Source organism: Callithrix jacchus, chromosome 1 (genome assembly GCF_049354715.1).
Source record: "Callithrix jacchus isolate 240 chromosome 1, calJac240_pri, whole genome shotgun sequence".
In the NCBI taxonomy this organism is placed as follows: Eukaryota; Metazoa; Chordata; class Mammalia; order Primates; family Cebidae; genus Callithrix; species Callithrix jacchus.
In genome coordinates this window covers 196,163,873-196,176,295 of record NC_133502.1, presented here as the reverse complement: position 1 = coordinate 196,176,295, position 12,423 = coordinate 196,163,873, and the positions used below count along the sequence as shown (strand labels likewise).

The following is a 12,423-nucleotide window of genomic DNA, read 5'->3' as shown; positions in this document are numbered from 1 at the left end:
CACAGAATCACCCCATCTGTGGGGAAGGGGCTGGATCAGAAAGGTGGAGGAAATGGATCCTTTGTGAAGTATTTTAGGACATGGGACGGCCAAAGTGAAAAAAAGAAAAAGAAACTGAATCTTTACCATACACTCTATACAAGAATCAGCTCCAGAAAAATTAAGAACACAAATGTGAAGAGCAAAAGTTTAAAAAGTTTAGGAAAAAAATATATATTGGGGAATTTCTTTGTGACCGGGGATTAGAAAGAATTTCTTCAAGGTTGGCGAGGCGCAGTGGCTCACACCTATAATCCCAGCACTTTGGGAGGCCAAGGCAGGCAGATCACAAGTTTAGGGGTTCGAGACCAGCCAGGCCAACATGATAAAATCCCATCTCTACTAAAAACACAAACATTAGCCGGGTGTGGTGGCATACTTCTGTAATCCCAGCTGCTTGGGAGGCTGAGGCAGAACTGCTTGAACCCAGGAGGCAGAGGTTACAGTGAGCCAAGATTGCAATACTGCACTCCAGCCTGGGCAATAGAGCATGACTCTGTCTTGAAGAAAAAAAGAGAGAGCACGAGACTCTATCTTGGAGAAAAGAGAGAGAGAAGAAAGAGAAAAAAGAAAGAGGAAGGAAGAAAGAGAGGGAGGGACGGGTAGAGAGAGAAAAAAATGAAAGAAGGAGGAAGGAAGAGAGGGAGGGAGGGGTAGGGAGAGAAAGAAAGGAAGGAAGGGAGGGAAAGAAGAGGAAAAAAGAAGGGAGGGAGGGAGGAAGGAAAGAAAGAATTTCTTCAAGGAGATATGAAAGGCACAAACCGTAAAGGAAAATATTGCTGTTTGACTACATTAAAATTTAAAATGGCACCAAGAGATACCAAAAATAAAGTGACAAGAGGCGGCGCCCAGGAAGCCGATATTTGCACTATGTATTAACCCTAAAAGCTGAGTCTAAAGACAGAAGGCCTACAGCAACTCGTTTCAGCCTCTTTGCAATCCTATTAGAAAGGTGCCATTTCTCTCCCATCTTCCTGCATAGAATCATCAAGGCTGTGAAGGAGCAAAAGGACTTGCCTGAGCCTCTATCCCTAGCCAATGCCCCAGAACAGCAGTATCAACCTAGCCTTCATTCCCAGACCTTTGCATCGCCTCAAGCCCAACTACAGCCAAGATGCTCACAGCTCAATAGTCTCTTCCTCATTGAAGCAGCTTGGATGTGTGTAGATTGTTAAATTCTAACAGTCACCCCCAGCCATATAATGAATGAGGAGACGAGTGAACACACTCACAAACATGGCATTCTGATCTCTTGCTGGGATGGGGTGGGGGGGTGTCAGGGTTCTTGGCTTCTCTTACAAATCCAAAGACTCCCCGATTCAAGGGGATGACACGATAATGTGAGAATGACAGGCAGTGGATGCAATGGGTATGTTTTTAAGAGCTTGGGCACCCATCACATGCCCTCTAATGTGCTCAGCAACCAGCATATTACAGGGAGCTCAGAGCTCAACCAAGCCAGCCACTCAGAGGCAAGGGACCTGCAAGTCAAGTGAAGAAACAGTTTCAGAGAGGTTGGGCACTGTGTCCAAGGTCACACAGCTAAGCAGCTGCAGAACTGTAAGACTCAATAAGGGTTCTGTTGCCCTACTCCTAGCCCAGATACTTGCTGATTCTCATTCCTCTCTCTCTGTCACACACACACACACACACACACACACACACACACACACACACCAGCTTCCAGGGGGATGATCAAAGACCCAGAGCAGACAAGTTGCAAGACACACTTTATTCACTCTCTGGGAGGTCTGCAGGGTTCCTGGGCAGCAGCCCTGGTTCCTGGGAAGGAGGCATGATGGGGAGGGCACTAGTTGGAGGGGTGGAAGGCGCCACGTTGGTGCCACTGCATGTCGCGGATGCGGCGCACGGACTGCACCTGGGGGTGAGGGGCCCCAAAGTCGCTGCTGTCCTTGTAGTCTCCCTTCTCCAGCAGGTACTGCAGCCCACGGTAGCCAGGGTACTGGTAGCCAACCCACCTGCAGGACCAGAGGTGAGAGGAGGGTGAACGGGGGGGGGGGGGGGGGGGAACAGGGAGAGAAGCAGAGAGAGAGGTGAGGGGAGAGAGACAGAGCATCCATAAGCCACTAGGAAGGGTGAAGCCTCCCAACCAGTCACTTCCCAGGGACAAGTGGGACGCCCTTTCCACACCACCCTCTCAGCACCGAGCCGCTGCTTTCTTTCTTCTCTTGATGGGGAGCTCACTGCCTCCTAAAGCAAATTTTGACTGAAGGCCTGGTACTGGGGTCAGGGCAAGGGGGGTGAAACCTTTTTTTTTTTTTTTTTTTTTGAGACAGAGTCTCACTCTGTCACCAGGGCTGGAGTGCAGTGGCATGATCTCGGCTCACTGCTACCTCCACCTCCCGGGTTCAAGTGATTCTCCTGCCTCAGCCTCCCAAGTAGCTGGATTACAGGTGCTTCCCCTATGCCCAGCTAATTTTTTCTATTTTTAGTAGAGATGGGGTTTCACCATGTTGACCAGGCTGGTCTCGAACTTCTGACCTTGTGATTCACCCGCCTCAGCCTCCCAAAGTTCTGGGATTACAGGCGTGAGCCACCACATCCAGCCAGGGGTGAAATCTTAAGCTCACTGAAGCTTAGAATAAGCCAGGCCTTTGAACCATCTTTGTCCACCCCTACCCCATCCCCAAGCTCAGCTGCAAGGCCAAAGAAGAGTTGGGGGGAGGTTCCAGGGGCTACTTAATGAAAGTGCTGGTCTCTCCAGAAAATGTCACACGGGCCTGCCCTGCAAGGACCTGCCTGGCCAGTCTCTGTGGACACCTCCAGCTCTACTTTGCATTCTTAGGCTCCCACATCTCTGTATTCCAGCCACTGTGGCCTTCGTAGAGTTTCTCAGAGCTACCAGGCGCCCCACTACACACACTGCAGGGCCTTTGCACATGCTGTTCTCATGGCCTGGGATGCTCTTCCTTGGCCTCTACCTCTGCAATCCATACTGTTCCTTGCAGTCTCAGCTCAATTATCTTTTCTTCAAGGAAATAGCTTAGACTCGCCTGGATTCTTAAATTATTAACAGTTGCTCCTTCTAGACTGTTGGCTACACAGGGCAGAAGCCAGATCTCTAGTCTCCATCACACTGAGCACCTGAATCAATGCCTGGCATGGCAGTACTGACAAGTTAAATGAATGAATGAAAAAGAGAATGAATGAGGGAATGGAAGGGAATAGGAGCACAGAACTTTGCACTTTATTTTAGGAGTCTAACAAACCCCAAGAAGCTAGTATATTTGGCTAAACTGTTTCTGCTGGGGGAAAAGAGCTTACTTTCTAGCACTTGCTGATTTCTATGCTGTAAATGCATGCACCGTGGCTGGTTTCAGGCTACCAGTGATTAGTCAACCAGTTCACACAAATTCTGAAAATGTAAGAGTCGGCTCTCACAAGCTGCTATAAGCTATTTCCAGCACACGGCTGCCCAAAGCTCATCTATGGATGCCCATGGAATCCAAATTTTTTACTGTGAGAAATCCCTCATTGCTGATGGCCAGGATCAATATGCCCAAGAAGTTTAATTCAGCGGAAAATGAAACCTCCTGTTCCCAAACTTAGGGACACGTGCAGTCAAAGGCAGTCTGGGCTGGACGTCCTGTGGCTAAGAGCTTTAAGACTCCTCAACTCATTCCTTCCCTTCAGCCTCAGCCTAATCCTCCCTCTGACATCCATGTCCTGCTCACTGGCGCTGAGGTTAAGGCCAGGGTTTCTCCACTTCAGAGGCAAGCCATTTCCCCAAAGGCAGCTGTAAGCCACCTGTGGGCAGGGAATTCCCATTCATTTTCCAGTGGGAAGCCAGAGGTCAGCAGAGTTTACTGACGCATGCAAGATCGCCAGCGTGTACAGTGCAGAGCAGGACCCAGAGTCTCAGTTCCTGGGGCAGGGTGACCCAGGGCTGGCAATGCACTTACGTGCCACTCTGCACCCGCACAGAGGACACCTTCTCCTGGTAGCCATGGGCATGGAAGCTGGGCACGTCGTCATCTATGATTTCCATCTTCTTCCCGGTGAAGTTGGGGTTTTCATAGAGGATGATCTTGTGCTCTTGGCTGTCCTATTGGCAGAGGATGGGGGAAGTGAGTGTGGGGGAGGGGCCCAAGGTTGGCCTTCCCACCCCATGCTCATGCCCCAGAGTTGGAATCAGCCTGTCCCACCTATGACTCCCTGTCCAATGCACCCACCACGTGGCTATGATAACTGCTGTTGGATCGAAGCCATTTGTGAAGTTTCTACTGGGTCATACTCTGAGATGCTACACTTCGGGGAATATTTGATTCCGAAATGTCATTTTTCCTCCTATGCTTCAAGTTTCTTTTATAAATGGCAGCAACAATTGACCCACCCACCCACATGTGCACACCCATACAGGCACACACACACAGACACACACAGGCACACATGTGCACATAGGCACACACACATACACTCACATATGCACACACAGAGACACACACGTATGCACACACAGGCACACACGCACATGCATGCACACATGCACACACACACATGCACACACACAGGCACATACACGCACACACAGGCACACACACAGGCACACACATAGGCACACAGGCACACACAGGCACACAGGCACACACACATGCACACACATAGGCACACACAGGCACATACACACAGGCACACACGCACATACAGGCACACATGCACACACACGCACACACAGGCGCACACACACAGGCGCACACACACAGGCACAGGCTAATTGTGCCTCTAATTGGCACCTCAGATATTTGGATTTTCCTTCATTTCTGCTTCTCTTCCCATCCTCCTGTTCCTATGACATTTTCCTTAATTATCTAATCTAATCCTTTAAACTAAAACCCTTATCCCTTAAACATAAAATTCTTTTGGCAGATGAGAAAAGTAAGGCACAGAGAGGTCTAATGACTTGCTCAAGGTCACACAGCTGGGAGTAGCACAGCCACCATATGAACCCAAGTCTATGGGGGGCTTAGGCCCAGCATTCTCCAACTTTCCAGTTAGTGCTGGGAGGAACTAGTCGGGGCTTAGAGGGTTTGGGAGTGCAACTGAGCAGTGACGGACCCTGTCTCCTCCTCGAGAGTTCCGACATTCACACACTAGCAAGAATCAGGACCTCCGAAGCAATAAAAACTCCCACTGGCATGAGTCTCGAAGAAGATTAAAACCACCTTCTCCTCCAGCCCTGAAATCAGGATTTCTTTTAGTATTTATGATGGCCATTGGTTATTGAGCAACAACTCTGGGACAGGAGTTGCCCAACCCCAGGGGGGCACCAACCACATAAAATAGAATGTGAATGTGCCCTCTGGAGCATTTTGTAGTCTTGTGATTGGAGCCCCCTAGCGTTGTGCAGTGTGTCAACCCACAAGCTAATAAGCACATTGGAATCTCAGGACAGTAGATACTAATATGCGCATTTTATAGATGAAGAAACTGAGTCTCCGGGAAGTAAAACGACATTTGCAAGGTCACCCAGTGAGGAGGTCCCTCACCAATCAGAAGGGGCACAATGCTAGAGGGGCAGGCTCCTTCCTGGTCCCCAGACCCTCTGGCTTCAAGGTGGCAGAGAGAGAAAGTAGGATGATGGGCAGAGAGAGGAAGCGAGATAATGACAGGGACTCACCACTTTGATGGGCCTCAGGGAGCTGAGGGAGTCTGTCCTCCGGCTGCTGGTCCACGAGTCCCAACGGGGGTACTCGCCCTTCTCAAACACAAACTGCTCGCCCTTGCAGTTCGCCTGTTCATAGCCCACCCAGCTGCCATGGAGACAGACAGAAAGGGGGCAGGTCAGTTCCACTCCAAACTTCCTACGGCAGGATCCTGGCTACTCTCACCGGCCCCAGGGTTCACCCTTGCCCGGTCCAGCAAGATGTAGCAGCCCCACGCAAACCTTAGCACAGCAAACCCAGGTGCACAATGCCCTCAGTTATCCAGAACTTGGTGCTATGCTGCCTTCAACCACGTGAATGCAGTTAAGAAATAAGAAGGTGGTCTCCATGACAGCCCAGCAACAAATACCAATATATAGACGCCATGCACTAGAGCCAATAGTATGCTGGTCAATGAACAGCCAACCCTCAAAAACCAGAACAAAAATTAACAGTCTTGGTTTGCAGTGTTTGCCAATTTCCGTGGTGTAAGTTGCTCCCAGCCTGGAAGATTTCAAGCTATCAATATGACACAGCTGCCAGCGGAGCTGTTACAAAGCTGTGCTCTGACCGCAAAGTGTGAATTCTCTCCCTAGGCTGCCAGACCCCAAAGCTTGGTCCCCAGATTGCAGACGGGAGCACAGCAAGGGTAGATTCCCCCGACTCCCCAACCTGATCACTTCACCCGCCGTCCCTGACCAGGGGAGGCCACCAAGGTACTTACGGTCCAGCCTGCACTAGGACAGAGCCTGCCTTCTCCACGCCAGTCTCCTTCAGGTTGGGGCAGGGGCCATTGAGCTCATGGGAGTGGCCCTGAAAGTTTTCCTGCTCAAAGATGATGATCTACAACAGGAAGTGAGACTCAGACCCTCAGCATGATGAAGAGGAGCGAGAGCAGGGTAGACATGGGGAGGGAGCTCAGAGAACCCAAAGGATGCTGAAGGATTCACCCTCCAGAGTGACAAACCAAATAGAAAATCAGACAGCCCTGGCTCCGGCTGTAAGCTGCCGTGGGACCTCGAGCCTGCATTTCTCCTCTCTGAGTCTTCCTATTAAAATAGGAAATAAAGACAGAACCTAGGCCAGGTGTGGTGGCTCTCACCTGTAATCCCAGCATTTTAGGAGGCTGAGGTGGGAGGATTGCTTGAGCCCAGGAGTTCCAGATCAGCCTGGGCAAGATGGTAAGACCCCACTTCTAATTTTTTTAAAAAACAAAAAGAAACAAGGACAGAAACTGCCTTATGGTGTTGTTTGCTAGAAGGATTCAGGGGAGCATAATGGTTAGCACTCAGTATTTGCTCTGCTTGTGGGAGACACCATTAGGTTACTTAAGAGATATGCTCTAGATCCCAGTAAGTGGCAGAGGTGAAACTGGAGCCCAGGCTTGTCTGATGCAGCTGAAATGGAAGCAGCACTTTGCAAACCTTAACATGCATATGTAGCACCTGGGATCTGGATAAGTGCAGTTTCTGAAGGAGCAGGTCTGGGGTGCAGCCCTGGATTCTGCATTTCCAATCATCTCCCAGGTGATGCTGGTGCCACTGGCTCATGGACCGAAATGGGAGTAGCGACATGCTGGACCACGCTGAGCTTCTCCTTCTCACATTAGAGCTGCACCAGGACCTTCAGATACAGCCCTTACCTCTAGTTCGCCCATAAAATGACACACACCTGGGCCCTTTCTCCAAGACTCCACAGAATTATCAGGTCTCCCTATGACCTCCCCCTTGAAATGCTTCTTAAGATGACTTCACTCCCCTTGCCTCACCTGGTTTCACTCATCAGCCCAAGGGAGGGGCTCACAGGATCCCCATCAGGGAAACTGAAGCTCTGCAAAGTGAAGGGACCCACCCAACATCCCAGTTGCAAGCATTAACCATGAGGCTACCTGCCCCCTTTCATGGTTCCAGTGAGAATTTTGGGGGCTGAGTTTTCCAGCCACATTTCCCCAGCAAACTACCCGTGGATGAAAAGATGGGCTCAGGTCAGCACACTCCCGGTGCGGGCAGCGACAGAATCGACACGGTCAGCACTGGCTGGATAAACACAGCCCTCTCTCCCAGGCCTGGGATTAGCCACACAAAGAAAGGGCAAGGGGTGCCCAAAAGGGCTTAGAGGTGAATTCCATGGGCTCAATCCAGCCTTTATAGTCAGTGACCCAGCCAGCCACTGACTCAGCCAGAGATAGGGTCAGGAGACAAGGGCTCTGATGTGCCCTGTGTTAGATCCAGTTGTACAAACCTAAAAAGTAATTCAATACTCTGGGCCTCAGCTACCTCATCTGTAAAATGGGAAATCAAGAATATGGAAGTTTGGGGCCAGTTTATTATGACTGCTGTGGCCTGGGACATGGGGGCATGGGGATGGTTAGCACGTAATATTTGCTCTGCTGGTGGGAGACATAATTATGTTAATTAAAAGACATACTACAGACCCCAAGGGACAAGTGGAAGAGCTGAAATTGAAGCCCAAGCTTGTCTGATGCAGCTGAAATTGAAGAGCACTCTGCAGACTTTAAACTGTGCATATGGCACCTGGGATCTTGATCAAATGCAGTTTCTGAGGGAGCAGACCTGGGGTGCCCACCTGAAGTGGGGTAGGCAGGTGAGGAAGGGCAGTTTCTCCATGCATTTGAAATCCCAGGAGCTCAGAGAACCCAGGAGCTCAATAGCATTTTTATTATTAATCAACAGAGTGGAGGGCAAAACGTTACACATTGTCTGATCCTTTAAGCCCGCACCGTCCCACACAGCAGCCGTTAGTCACGATGGCTGCTGAACGCGGGTCGTTCGTCGGTACTATCGCTTATACTGTGCTATCACATTTTGAAAATTCAGAATGGAAAAATAATGTAAAACATCTCCCTGATAATTCTTACACTGACTATACATCAACATGGTCAGCTTTTGGATATACTGGGTTTCATAAAATATAATATGAAAATAATTTCAGCTATTTCTTTTTATTTTTATGATGTGGCCACTGGAATATTTTGCATTACCTATGTGACTCATGTCTATATGTCTAGTGAAGAGTGCTTCTTGCTTTTTTTCCAAACTCACCCAGCTCTTTCCCACCTCAGAGTCTTTGCAACTGCTGTTCCTTTTGTCTGGATGCTCTCATCAACCCTCACCCCCATTTTTTATTTTTCTGTAGAGATGCCATCTCATTGTGTTGCCCAGACTGGCCTCAAACTGTTGGGCTCAAGCGATCCTCCCACCTTGGCCTTGCAAAGGCACCCCCAAGTTTTACATAGCCGCTCCCTCCCTTGACCCAGGTGTCTGCTCAAAGTCACCTCCTCAGAGAGGCCCTCCTGGACCACCTGAGCTAACACAACCATTCCGACTCTCAGGAACTCCTTCCCCTGGTTTACATTTATTTGTAGCACTTCTCACTACTGGAAATCATATATTCATTTGTTTATTTTCTGTTCTTCTGTAAAGTAAGACCCATAAGGGACAGATTGGGGTGAGCAGGAGAGGAGCTGCATCCACTCAGGGTTCACTGGCCCAGGAGGCACCAAATCAGACAAAGGGGCCATTCCTGATGGAACCAGTGCCCAGGGCTACCAAAACGGCGAAGCACAGGAGGGCAGCCAGGTGGGCGCTCCTCGATAGAGGTTTGAGGGCAGACTGAGTGTGACAAGCCTCTGATGTTGGGATAAGATCCTGCCACCCTTGGGAGGGCAGGTGGATGAGAAATAAAAGAAGCCATTATTTGCTGGCGTTAGGTGAATGCACACCCCAGGCTGGGTGTTAAGCTGAGCCTGGTTTCTTTGCCTCTTACAACTTGCCTATGCAATAAATCTGACCCTCCCCACTTTACAGAGATGTAACTGAGGCTCAGAAAGATCAAATAATTGGCCAGGATCACACAGCAGGTGCAGAGCGAGGACTCACAGCCCATTTCTGTCTACAAATCCCATCTCTGACTGAGGATGAGGGTCTGCTCCAATTTCAGAGAGCCCTATTGTCAAAAGGGTGTGGGAAAGCAGGTAAGGGAGAGAAACTGAAGTCTCCAAAGCTGGAAGCTGGTGCTGGGAATCCCAGCATGCTGGCTATGGGCTGAGAAGGGACCTTCAGAATCAGCCCCAAGTGTGTGGGTAGGAGAGACTGAGTCCCAGAGAGGGGGCAGGGGTGGAGAGGAGGGACCCATGAAGAAAGATGCCAGGCCCCTTTTACAGAAGGGTGACTAAGCCTGGGAGAGGAGCATTGCACGCCCCTCCTCCGAGAGGTACCCACCTTGGGGTTGAGGGACTGTGGCTTGCCCGCCTGGGTCTGGTGGTCCGAGGCCATGGTGGACGGTCCTCTGCAGGAATGACCTGGAAGACACGGGAAGCAGCACTGAGGACCTGGAGGGGCCATTGGCTTTTTCACTCTGTAGGGCCTGGGGACTACTCCTCTCTGGCCCCAAACAGTCTTCTTTCCACCCTGGTTTCAGCCGGTTCAGAGCTGTGGGGTCCGAAAGCAGCTACTTGAACTTCTGTCCTTAGCTTCATTTATTTGTATCCAGGCCAGCTCCAGAAGGAGGGAAAAATGAGGTCTACGCAAAAAACGGGCTGTGATCAACTAGAGCTTAAATCAGGTCCCAAGGGGGTCCCCGTCACTCAACCCCAGACAACAGATACCACACAGAATATAGATCTGTCAATCCCATAACTTCTGCCTTTATGCAGAAATAATTTAAGAAAATGGTGTGAAACAAACAAAACCTATGCATTGCCTGTATTTGGTGTGGTGGTGGCTCCCAGTTTAGGAACTCGCAAAGTTTCCCGTGCTCCTGCTCCTTCCCCCACCTCTCCCTGGGACTCATCTCCCCATCCCAGTACCTGGATTTCTCTTCTCTGCCACTGGTTTTACTCCCCCACTAGTGAAATTGTCTCTACAGAACTAATGTTACAAGAAAGGGAAGAAGTGGGTGCGATGGTAGAAATCCAGGCACTGTGGCAGGCAGCCAGGTAGACCTGCTGTAGCTAGTGAGAACATCAGAAAAATCTGGAAAATTGTCAGCCTCTTCCCGCTTCCTGCTGGAGGGGTGGCCAACCTGTGTTTCCCCAGGGGTAAGAGAGGAAGCCCGGCCTCCCTCTTCAGAGATAATGCCCAGCTTCCAGAAGCCCCTTCCATGTCAAAGGCCAAGACTGGATGTGTCCCAGAAGGAGGAAATTCAGTTAAGTGACCTGGGAACCAAACCTACTGCTCTCCCACAAGAAACCAGCCCCCTGGGCTTATCAGAGGGCCTGAGGTCCCACCAGCCCACTTCCCAGTCCTGAGCGTCCGCAGGCTGAAGAAGCTCATTTGGTCCAGTTCAGGAGCTGTCTCTGCTGCCTACCAAACTTGAGACTCTGCGCAGGTCAATTCCCCTCCCGATGCCTCAACTTCCTGTTCTGTGACATGGGGCAGTCACGATGTCTAATAATACCTGTGAACAGGTTGTGAGGATGCGACTATGTAACGCATCAGACCGGAAGCACTTGGCCATGGTCCCAGACTCCGCATGCAGCAAATGACAGCAACTGTGGCATTATTACAGTCATTGCTACCTCGCTTCAGTGGCATTAAAATCACCTGCTGCTGGAGCGCTCACGTACCTGGGGCTATGTCCTATCCCCTAGTGCTCCCAGAGACTGGGCACGAGGGGGCGCCCCGTAATTGCAGATGTGGAGAACTGACTCACCCACCTAGAAACGATGCTGAACTGTCACTGATTTGATTCTTGCAAAACTCTCAGCTACATTCTCCTCCTCAGTGGCTGGCAAAACAAGGACACTGGTAGTCCGTTGAATATTAATAATAAAGAACGTTGCCCCAGTACCCACTATGTGCCGGGCACTGTGCCGGATGATTCACCTACCTTCTCTTGAATCCACACAACAAAGAAGGCTTTTTTAAAACCCCTCTCCCCATTTACCAGAAAATAAAACTGAGGCTGACAGCATCAAAGTCTCTGCCCAAATCACCCTGTCAGAAAGTGGCGGGTGTTCCCATGCTTTCTGACAGGGATTAGGATGAGAGAAAGAAGGGGAGACACGAAAGAGAGGCGATCTTACCAGCGACACCAGTCCCTGCGAGTGCCGTGAAGCTCGGCCGGTGGGAGGTGGCATTTATACCTTCCCCAGAAGTGTCAGTGCCAAGATGAGTGACTGCTGCATTCCTGCGAAAAGCAGGGTGAGAATGCCGGCTTAAGCTCCCACCGAAGCTTGGGTCAGCAAATGCTCACAGACATTGTGTCTCTGCACAATAATGTCATTAGCTTTCAGATTCGGCCGCGCCAGGGCAGTCAGGCGGCTAGGCAAGGAGATGCCCACTTTGTATGCATCAGCCATCCGGCTGCCAGGGCCGGGGCACGCCGGGTTCACTGGTATGGTCAGTCAGGCCCCGAGGCATGGCAGACAGAAGAGAATCTCAGTGGGCTTGAGGAAGAATAAGTAAAGAAGGGTGATTTGGCTGAGCCTGGGTTTCATTCATCTACCCATTTATTTATTCAATGAATATTTGCCGGGCATCCACTCGGCGCCAAGCAGAGTTCTAGGGAAGGTCTGGAAGAGGACCTACCCCAGCCTGCGCCATTCAGAAAAGCTACTGGGAGGTAGCACATCCCTCAGGGATGGAGAAGAGGAAGAAGCCTGGGAACAGGGTGGGAGGAAAGTTCCAAGCAGGAAGGGCCCACAGATAAGGAACCTGCATGGTGTATTTCAAGACCTGAAAACAGGTTAACATAGCTA

At 50.4% G+C, this 12,423-nt stretch overlaps 1 protein-coding gene across 1 annotated transcript; it reads right to left on the bottom strand.

Annotated features, from left to right (window-relative positions):
- Positions 1 to 1,756: 1,756 nt before the first annotated feature.
- CRYBB2 (crystallin beta B2) lies at positions 1,757 to 11,776 on the bottom strand. Its single transcript, XM_017978575.5, has 6 exons — positions 11,749 to 11,776; positions 9,944 to 10,023; positions 6,427 to 6,545; positions 5,678 to 5,810; positions 3,963 to 4,105; positions 1,757 to 2,018 (listed from the first exon to the last, which is right to left on the bottom strand). The coding sequence occupies exons 2-6, from the start codon at positions 9,995 to 9,997 to the stop codon at positions 1,850 to 1,852; spliced, it is 618 nt and encodes a 205-aa protein (XP_017834064.1). The 5' UTR covers positions 9,998 to 10,023; positions 11,749 to 11,776; the 3' UTR covers positions 1,757 to 1,849.
- Between the last annotated feature and the right edge of the window lie 647 nt (positions 11,777 to 12,423).